The sequence below is a fragment of the Piliocolobus tephrosceles genome, chromosome 14 (genome assembly GCF_002776525.5).
Source record: "Piliocolobus tephrosceles isolate RC106 chromosome 14, ASM277652v3, whole genome shotgun sequence".
Taxonomy (NCBI): domain Eukaryota; kingdom Metazoa; phylum Chordata; class Mammalia; order Primates; family Cercopithecidae; genus Piliocolobus; species Piliocolobus tephrosceles.
The window spans coordinates 66822008-66832938 of NC_045447.1; the positions used below are offsets into that span (position 1 = coordinate 66822008).

The window sequence follows — 10931 nt, forward strand, 5'->3', positions numbered from 1 at the left end:
ATGCTTATTTTCCTAAGCCACACTAAGCACCTGCGTCAAATAAAGTAATGCAGTTTTCTCGCACTTCATTTTCGCCCTTCCACTTAGAAGATCAGAGTTGGCTATAGATATCATGCCAAAGAATAAACAAAAGGTCAATGAATAATATCGCTTTGACCAAAATTTTAAATCTGTTCCATGGCAGGGCCCTACTGACTCACTGGGAATCAGCATCGCTGGAGGAGTGGGCAGCCCACTTGGTGATGTGCCTATATTTATTGCAATGATGCACCCAACTGGAGTTGCAGCACAGACCCAAAAACTCAGAGTAAGTCGTACTAACAACCCTAGAAGCCCTAGCAAAATGTGCAGAAGTGTTTTTATAAACCTTTGAACCTGACTACCTGTTGCAAGGCAGTTTTAAATGTCTATATTTACTTTTAAATCATCTAATCCAAACACAGCAAGTCTTGCTTGGAGTAAAAGATAAAGAATATTAAAAGAAAAGAGAAAATGCAGATTTGCAGTTAAATGAAATAGTAAGATTTATGGTTGTTTCTTAATACATATTTTTACATGTTGAAATTCTGTGGAACAAGCTAAAAGAGAACAGAAAATATTTTCAGAACACCAGTATGAAGTGAAATTTTTATCTTATATATTTTATTGGTTTAAATGCTGATTTAACTCTGTTAAATTGAAAAGTATTACTTATTTGCATTCACTGATAATTTTGCAGAAGTTTAATATAAATATGACTTACAATGTTATAAAACAATATGCAAGTTGCCTCAAAGCTGAGGGATTATCCAAATTGTGGAGCACTACGATGGAATTTATGCCAACTGCCCAGCTCTAAAATTACATGAATATTCCATTAAGGCAACTCAGTCTCTCTAAAGCAAAAATCTCTATGGTTTCATACCTCAAATAGGTCTCAGAACATAACCACATTTTAGTTTAAATAGTCTTCAGGCTGGGAATGGTTCAGCCTCCTTTGATATCCAGATTTATGGCTGACACTTAAAACCTGATTGTATACATAGCACAGGGTCAGTAAACTTCTGGAAGGACAGATAGTGAATATTTTAGGCTTTGTGGGACCTGTGAGTCTCTGTTGCAACTACTCAACTCTGCCCTGTGAAAGCAGCCAAATAAGCATGGCTGTCTTCCAACCAAACTTTATTAACCAAAACAGGCAGTGGGCCAAATTTGGCCTCTGGGCCTTAGTCTGCCAACCTCTGACTTAGAGTCACATCTAATGATTATAATAGTAATGTCCAGAGAAATTTCAGTTTCCAAATGATAGTGATTTTTTTTTTCTTTTAATAGGAAGTAATGTCTCACCCAAGAGAAATGAAGAGCAGGGAAGAGTGACTTTCTCCTTCTTCCTCCCTCTCCCCTGGACACTATGGAACTCAACCATTATGCACTGCTTCTTTTTGTGGTTGCTGCTTATTGGACTTCTTGGAATTAGTGGTTTCCTTAGTTACATTTCAGTGGCTGGTAGCAGTATATATGTCATGTGCAAGGTGGAGAAGGAAATGAATACTCAGGTCTCAAAGACCCACCCTCCATGGCTGCTTTAGCAGATGGCCGTTTCTTTCTCTCCCTTGCAGGTTGGGGATAGGATTGTCACTATCTGTGGCACATCCACTGAGGGCATGACTCACACCCAAGCAGTTAACCTACTGAAAAATGCATCTGGCTCCATTGAAATGCAGGTAAGATTTTTATCCCAAGCATAATTCAGAATATAGGTAGCTTGAAGACACGTGAACTTTGATGTTAAAGCAGTAAAAATGATTAAATATTTTGCTATTATTTTATTTAATATTTCTCTTGAACGTAAATGATTAAGAGTTCCAACAAAGTGCATATGAAACATATTTTGTAACATTTTACTCAGATGCATTGATTGTTTTATACTTCAAGGGGAAAAAAATCCAGTCCTTAGCAGTACATGATTATTTGCTAGAATTTTAAGTAGTGCTAGCAAGTGGCTTGTATTCTAAAGATCTTTAAAAAATAATTACGTATGAGACCACATTTTAAAAATGTCAAAAATACTTTGTAGAATAGAATTAGAAGAATGTATTTACTGTCAGGACAGTTAAGAGGCCTCTGGACCTTGTGAAATTTCATTCTCTTTGGTTGTGTTTTATGTTAACAGAAATGATTAAATGGACAATAAAATGTACATTTTAATCCAAGTGCTCTTTTTGAAGAAAAATTACTTTCCTTAGGCCCAGGAACATGTATTTTTTCTGTTTATCCTTCTCCTGTGCACAGGTGGTTGCTGGAGGAGATGTGAGTGTGGTCACAGGTCATCAGCAGGAGCCTGCAAGTTCCAGTCTTTCTTTCACTGGGCTGACGTCAAGCAGTATATTTCAGGATGATTTAGGGTGCGTTCATACATGATGATTAGTGTTATCATTTTTTACTTTTGAATCAAGTCTTCCTGACAGTTGCGTTCTCTGTCCCGTGTTTCTAGGAATTACGTACAGGTAAAATGATAGGATATATGAAGTATGAATTACACATATCAGGTGCTTCTAAACTTAAATAATTATGGCATGGATTTAGCTGATCAAAGATAAGTAGAGAAATAGATAACTAGCTAGATAGATATGCATGCTACTACCCTTCCCATGGTTTCAGCTCTGATTTTGGGGCGGAAGATATTTTAGTCTTAATGTTACCACTTTATGTAATATGGAGCAAGTCAAATCTATGATTTTAAAATTTCCAGCACTGCCTATTCATTTAACATACTATACTTTGGATTGAAAAAATTCACGGTATTAAGTAATAACAATTGGATACAAAAGCATTGGAAAATAGAGAAGGGCACATTAGAAAATTTAAATAATTTGATGCAGCTTTTCCGTTGCTTATAATTGATTTTTCTCTCTGAGCTTGGGTATACTGATGTTTACGATTTATTCTATTATTGTCCCCTGGACTTTGCCCTCTCACTTTAAATAAACCGGAAAAAGAATGAGCTTCTCTGTACAATGAGAACATGCCATGAATATGTTAGTTTAAGGGAACTGTAAATGAGTAATAGAATTAGGGTGTTAAGTAGGATTTCATTAGATTATGTAAATTTAAAATACCGAGCACAGCGTGCACTGACAATCTAAGCATCTCAAAAATACCCATAATATACTCCTCGTCAGTGACAAAGAGAATTATGCTAACTCTAGGTGGATGTCAGATAATTCATAACATACAGATATAGATATAGGTATAGATATAGATATCGATATAGATATAGGGTTTTTTAAGTTTAAATCCTGTTTTTCCTTTCCTTCACCGTAGACCTCCTCAATGTAAGTCTATTACACTAGAGCGAGGACCAGATGGCTTAGGCTTCAGTATAGTTGGAGGATATGGCAGCCCTCATGGAGACTTACCCATTTATGTTAAAACAGTGTTTGCAAAGGTAAGCTTGCAAATTTTAACCACCCTCTTTTCCCCTAAACATTCATTAATAGTGGTCAGCAGCTGGCTTATTAGTTTCTGGCCTGAGGTAATGCCAAATGGTTAACAGTTGATCATTTCTTTTCAAAACTCCCTACAGGAACAGGTCATTAAATATTTTTGTCCAATTTGAGGTTTCATTATATTTAAAGGAAAATAGGCTCAGATTGAAACTCCATGGAAACCCTTAACAATATACATAAAAATATTAGTGAACTTTGGTTAGTAAAGCCTATTTTTTTTTCTTTGAACACAAATTGCACATGATTGTCTTTTGAAAATGGGACATTTTAAATGTGTATGCTATAGAGCACTGATATTTCTGTTTGCATTTTTTTGTTGTGAAATATAAAATAGTTTTAGAGAAGTACATAAAGTACACATGAATATTAATAATCATGTATTTCATAAGTTAAATTTCATTGACTACAACAAAAATAACTACTAAAAAAAAATGTAGGGAGTATCCAGCAGCCCTATCATCTATGATAAGTCAGTGATTTGCAATCAAGGGATTCAGTTAACAAGATTGTCTAGTTATAATTATACCTATTCTATCTTAAGAAGGTTTAGAATAAGAGTAAAGATACTGCAATACTGGTAAAGCTATTAAAATAATTTAAACCCATATAATTATTGTTAATATGTTAAGTCGTTTTTCAGGAGCTACAAAATTGGACAAGATTTCCTGCAGGGAAAAATTTAGAATCTCAAAATTTTACAGTGTAAAAAGAAACAAAACTTAGTCAAAACTGTTTAAAAATTTGATACAGGGCCTTTGGATTAGTGGTATGGTCCCTTATGGATGTTTTATTTTATTATTTTGGAAAAGCTTTTTTTTTTTTTAGCCAATTTAAAGTGCTGTACCTACAACAAGCTAGCTATAGGCTTAATTTATAAGATTTTTTAAAAAGCTATTGGTATGTCCAAAAATATAAACAGCATTTGCTAGTGAATAGAAGAGTCCACAGTCCTTTTCCTCAGCCTAGGAACAATTTATTTAAGGCATGCTAGTTAGAACATATTTTAAGAATTTCATCATTATGGATTCCTCATTAACTTTTCCATATTTTTAATTTTATATTTAATTGTATAATTGTCTTCTATAAGCATGCTTTAAGATGGGGTTCTTTTTCAAACAACAATGTCTGTATTTAATCTTAATCATTTAGGGTCCATAAGGAATATGAAGAATCTCTCTACCCTTGGGAAGTAAGAACTAAGACAGCTTGCATAGCTTTTTCAAAACCACAAAAAGAATTAGAAATAGCAGTGGGTTTTAAATTTAGAACTTATGCCTTATCCTGCCATAGTGAATGTTCAGGTGGCTTTGTGCTTTTCAGACCTTTGGATTTTGTCATCCCTCAAGCCATTGTCCTGTAAAACTATTTTTGTTCCTACCTAATCATTTACCTTCTTTCTGTAGGTCTTCTTTACAGGATAGAAAATCCTGGATTCTATTGAATCATTCCTACTAGACAAATTCCCAAATATTCTTTAATAATTTGTGTTCCCACCAACTGCTGTGCTGAACAGCCAAAAACCCATCCAGCTAATCTGTTGACTGTTAAATTCTCTCTCAAATTGGTATCTCAATGCTAAACCCATTTAGGAGAAAGACCTTCTTTGTCTATGTTCATCATTGCTTAATGGCTTAGAGCACCCGTGGAGCACCGGGAGCAATGTGTGTACATGCAGAGCAATTTACATTCCTGTTGAGATATTTTTCTGTTGTGAGCTGCAAGGCAGCATTTTTTGAGAAATAAACAAGTCTACCTTATAATTTGCAGGGAGCAGCCTCTGAAGATGGACGTCTGAAAAGGGGCGATCAGATCATTGCTGTCAATGGGCAGAGTCTAGAAGGAGTCACCCATGAAGAAGCTGTTGCCATCCTTAAACGGACAAAAGGCACCGTCACTTTGATGGTTCTGTCTTGAATTGGCTGCCAGAATTGAGCCAACCCAACCCCCAGCTCACCTCCTGCTGTGAGGAGAATGGACTGGTCCTGACTTTTTTATGCTGTGTTCAGCGGGTCTTCAAAACTAGGGGGGTAATAACTCTTAAGTGTGTTTTTCTCATATAGAAATGCTTTCCTTACTGAGAACCTCTCATCATTTTTCTTTTCTTCTTGCATTTTGTGAACTTAAAGTCAAAGAGAAGGAATATTTGTGTAGGTGAATCTGGTTTTTATTTGTGAAGATATCTAATGTTTTGTAGTCACATGGGCAAGAATTATTACATGCTAATCTGGTTAGTATAAAGAAAGATAATTCTAAAGCTAACCAAAAAAAAAAATGGATTCAGTAAATTAGAATGAAAAATGAAAATATAAAATAAAGAAGAAAGTCTTGGGGAGTTTTAAAAAAATGCCTCAATTTGGCAATCTACCTCCTCTCCCCACCCCAAACTAAAAGAAGAAAAAAAAGTTTTCTATTGAAAATCTTTAAAAATACTGTCAGTATTTTAAAATTTTCAACACAGTATAATAAAAACGTTGCGTCTCCCCACCTCTTACATGCATATGTATTTTTCCTGCTAAAATTGGTTTCTATAATTGAGTAAATAGCAAATATATGAAGCAATGTCCCTAAATTTTATAAAGGAATTATATTTAATGCACATCTCAATTTTCATTTTTATTTTTGACCTTTTATAAAATATTTTCATGTTGCTATAAGTAAATGATGATGCCACCCCATGTTGACTATGGTTTTTCTAGAAAGCAACTATGCTGCTAATCATAGAGGAACATAGAAGGGTCCCAAAATCTTTAGTGCTGGTTTTAACAACTGATGCAACATTAAAAATGTGTTAGTGTGCTGTGCAATTGGTTTTCAATTCGTATTAATCTTAATGATAGAAAACAAAGTGTTAGTAATTATTTTGGTTGTTTGCCATTAGTAAATTGATAGAAAAATTAAGGCGATTAACATAACTTCATTTCATTGCCTTATATTAACATCTTATAATACAATAGTTTAAGACTAAGGGAAACAGATGGAGCTGTTTATTGAGACAACTGGTGAGGAATTATCATGTGTTCATTCCCATTTTAGAGCGTGAAACTCCTACATTAGAATATATAAAGTCACTTTAAATATTATCTATATTTGTAACAGAAGTAGTGTACAGATATTTTATTACAGCATTTTTGTGTAAATGCAGAATTAAAGTGAATAAATAAGAATTTTCAGTGGTGCACAAATAAAGAAGCAGCAAGCATTTTTTTTTTTTTTTTGTTCTTTTTACTGTGGAAAAGCTTTGTTATATACTGTTCAAGATTTACAACTTAAAATTGGTTTTTATCATGTCTAACTGCACATATGGTGTCCATAGTTACAGCTAAAGGAACTTTGGACAACATCATTATGGAAAGCTTAATATTTTTTACCTCCACAATTTTTTCTAGCACTAAAGATTCATAGACTCCTCATAGATTAGAGGAAGATGACATTGTAGAAAGAGAAGTATAAGTATCTTGCCTGTATATGTTTTTCTCAGATGCTGTTAATGCAGTAATATTGTAAGTTGCTCGCCAGTGTAGTCAAGAACTATTCAAGTGTATTCAGATGGACAAAATCATAATCATAATTATTTGTATTAATAAACATGACAAGCCCAACTAGAACACTGAGCAAGGAATGAGGGGAACTTTGCTCTACTAGTTTTGTACCAAATTAGCTAACAAACTTGCATTTCCCTCTCATTCATCTTATCTGTAAAATGATAGATTATTTTATCACAAAGGTTCTACTTAGTTCTAAAATATGAGAATTCAGTGATTCTTACACAAAATGAATAGAAGAAACTACATATTGCAACAACTCAAAAGTTGTTAACCAATCATTGTAAATTTAGGTGCTCAATGTAACAAAACTCATTTTAGTATCCCAGTGACTACCTTCTTAGCCATCATTTAGTGGCTCTCCATAATGAAAGATGCCATTATTTCATGGTAGCCTGCTGGAACATGAACTAACCTCCCATCTGAGTTTGAGCTAGCAAGTAATTTTTATAGAGGATGCTCCCTACCAGACTGTATGGGAGAAAGCCAACCAACCCCTTCAAGTTTCATAATATGTCTAAGTGCTCCCAACAAGAACAGCCCAGTTTAAATAGTGTCTCCCCATGATTCATGTCCATCTGAAACCTCAGAACGTGACCTTTGGAAATGGGGTCTTTGCAGATGTATTGAGTTAATTTCATGCTGGTTTAGGATGTGCTCTATCCTATGACTGTGGTTTCCATTTAAGTAGGCATTGCGAAGGCACAGACATAGGGAAGAAGGCCCCATGAAGATGGAGACAAAATAAAACCAAACAAACAAACAAGCTAAGGAATACCTAGGGGGCCCTCAAAAGCTGGAAGAGACAAGGCATGTTTTTTCCCTAGGGCCTTCAGAAGGAAGTTGGCCTTATTGACACTTTGATTTCAGGCTTCTGGCCTCCATACTGTGAGAAAATAAATTTCTGTTGTTTTAAGCCACAGTTTGTGGTACTTTGTTTAAGCAATGGGAAACTGATAGAGTATCTTAAATGTTGGTTGCACGTGGTGGCTCATACCTGCAATTCCAGCACTTCAGGAGGCCAAGCTGATCCTCGAGCTCAGGATTTTGAGACCAGCCTGAGTAACATGGTAAAACCCCATCGCTACAGAAAGTACAAAAAAAAAAAAAAAAAAAAAAAAAGCCAGACAACTACTCGGAAGGCTGAGGCAGGAGAATCACTTGAGCCTCAGAGGTAGCAGTTGTAGTGAGCCAAGATCACACCATTGTACTCCAGTGGGCGATGGGAATAAAACCTTGTCTCAAAAAAAAAAAAAAAAAGGTTATGTGTGCTGAGCTACTGTCATTATGTCTGGCTAACAGGAGAAACTCTATGAGTAGCTATTAATTAACAAAGACAAAGCACATTAAAGAGAAAATGGAAGGAGGGAGGGAGGGAGGAAGGAAAGTAAAGTTTGAGAGGAAAAAATATAGATTCATAAGTACTGGGGATAAGTAATGAAGCCTTATGCTTGCTATATTATTTCTTTCTGGAAATACAGTAGTCGTCTGTGGTGAAAGAAGAAAGTGCTTGAACAAAGAGTTTAAGTAAAGACGAATATTGCAATGTTAGTGCCAATGTACCACCCAAAACAGTGGATTGCCATAATAGGTTCCATAAATATAATTATGTTTGATTAAATCAAACTGGAAATACCATAGATTTCTAGTATTCTTCATACCACTCCAAAAGGATAATAATAACAGTAATAAAGTATTTCATATATATATATATATATACACACACACAAACACACACATATATATTAGCAGCAGGAATAGCAAGGTAATATAGCAGATCAGTAGAATTGATAGGACAGTGATGGAGTTAGAAGCATAAAAAAATTAAAATTTGTGAAAGATTAGACAAAGGAGGAGAGGGTTTTTTTTTCCATTTTATGAATCTTGACAAAGCAGGTTCTGATAGATATGAAGAAGCAAAGGGAGCTCTTCCCTGCTCTGAGATACACAATACTAAACTGCCTTAGATTTGCTCAGCTACTTGATTGTCTGAGAATGCCATACAATGATTTGGTGCCCCTCTTGAGATCCCGGAGTAAATAGAGAGGTTGAAAAGATGTGTTCAGGGAGACAAGTAATAAATAGGCTTTTTTTTTTTTTTTTTTTTTTTGTCTAGGTGTGGGAATGTCAAAACTATCATCACTTGCTTTCAGCATTCCTGGTGTGTTGTTTCATGTCAGTGACAGATATTCTGGAATGCATTTGATTTGCACAAAGATGTTTCTCAACTTTGACTACTAGGAATTACTGTTTAACTTTGTCCTTTTCTAAAGAGAGTTATTTGTAAGGCAGGATTGGCCTCTAATACCTTAAGAGGCAAAAGTTGATGTCAAGAAAAGTTCTAACTAAGAGCATGAAAACGGGAAAGCAAATGTTCTTAAGGTGATTTTTATATGCTTGGCATTGAAATTTCGTTTTCCTCAAAATACAAGTATTCCATATTCATTTCAATGTAATTTTAAAAAAAAATGATATTATCTGTGTAAGAATTTTTATTGTCAGCCAAGTACTGAAAGTTCAATAATAGGCCCTTAAAAGGCATTCTGTCCAGCAGGAGGCAAATGTATGGTAAGGATCTCAGAACTGTCTCCCTGAAGTTGTTATTTGAAATTTCCAAAAGGATAACACCATCAAAAGACTGCCTTAGGCTGCTTCTAGGAGGAAACTTCAACTTGTTCACTTAACTTTAGACACTTTTTGGAAAGTTATGTCAAGTGTTGAGTATTTTGTGATCCTTTCTCCCCCCACCCTCCTCCTCTTTACATCCATATTTACAGAAACACACACAGTTATCCTCGGAAAACATAATTTTTCTTCTTACATATTTTCTTATTGATGTACTGGAAATTACAATTTTTGACCTGAGTCTATCTAAAAATATTTGGCGTTCACGGTTCCACTACACTGAACTTCATTCACCTAAATGTACTTTATTCCATTCAGCAAAACTTTAAAGATGTATCTTGTTTTGGAAAATTAAATGAGATAACTGCATGTGAAGTACTAATACCTTGCACAGAATAAGCTTTTAAGAAATGATTGGCGCAGTTGTACTTATAAGACGTAGAGTCATATAAGTTCAGTACTTTCTTTAAATAACCTTCAGTTTTTATTTTTGTGTAATCATGTCTTGTTCTTTGGAAGTTGGATGCAAATCAACTTACACAAAACTTTCCAAAGTTTCAGTTATTTTATATACAACCTTCGTGATGTTTCCCATATTTTTGTATAACTGTACTATGAATTACTAAACATTTTTCTTTAAAACAAACTGATTTTTTTAAGTTAAATTTGCTCAAAAGAAATAGTATCTCATTACTTTCAATGGAAAACCAGTATCATTTGCCATAATAACTATAAGCAAAAGTTCATAAAGCAAAGGAACAAAATTTTACCAAGATACTATTGTCCACCAAGAGTCAAAACTGTAGGTCTGCACCCTGCTTTCTGTTAGAAAGGGAGAATCACAAATGTTAGAATAGTGTCAAAAACTCCATGGAAACTCTTTTCTGGGCTTAAAGGAACTGAATGGTATTTTCAATACCTTTCTAATGATGTGATTCAATATTTCCTAGTGCCTTGTGAGTGCCACCTAAAATCATGATTTTGTGATGTTCTTCCTCTTTGAAAAAAACTCTAAAATATTAATACTAAAATCAAGAACATTTTGTTTGTGGGACTCCTTTTTTTAAGATGTGAAAGCTAGCCAGTCAATTCCCGTTCTTAAGTATATTCTTAGCTAGGGAGGTTGCTTAAGATTTCGTTTATAAGACTTTCACTAAAATCAGAATTGGGTCATTGTGCCCAATGCTTTAGTTTTGGCAATCTGCGTTTGAAATAAAGGACAAATGACATAAATTAATGGAGTAAAATTAATGTTGTGGTAATATTAAATAAAGCT

The 10931-nt window shown here is 34.5% G+C and overlaps 1 protein-coding gene across 14 annotated transcripts in view; it reads left to right on the top strand.

The window, feature by feature from the left end:
• MPDZ (multiple PDZ domain crumbs cell polarity complex component) overlaps positions 1-6670 on the top strand; it is a 175581-nt gene extending 168911 nt beyond the window's left edge. For 9 of the 14 annotated variants that reach the window (XM_031934050.1, XM_023213135.2, XM_031934054.1 and 6 more), the window contains 5 exons: positions 185-307; positions 1599-1703; positions 2272-2384; positions 3304-3427; positions 5256-5799. In XM_031934050.1, coding sequence (XP_031789910.1) covers positions 185-307; positions 1599-1703; positions 2272-2384; positions 3304-3427; positions 5256-5402 — 612 coding nt within the window. In that variant the 3' untranslated portion in view covers positions 5403-5799. Of the gene's footprint in view, positions 1-184; positions 308-1598; positions 1704-2271; positions 2385-3303; positions 3428-5255 lie in introns of all 14 variants that reach the window. The other 5 variants (XM_023213134.2, XM_023213136.2, XM_031934056.1 and 2 more) reach the window with 1 other exon arrangement.
• Positions 6671-10931: the final 4261 nt, after the last annotated feature.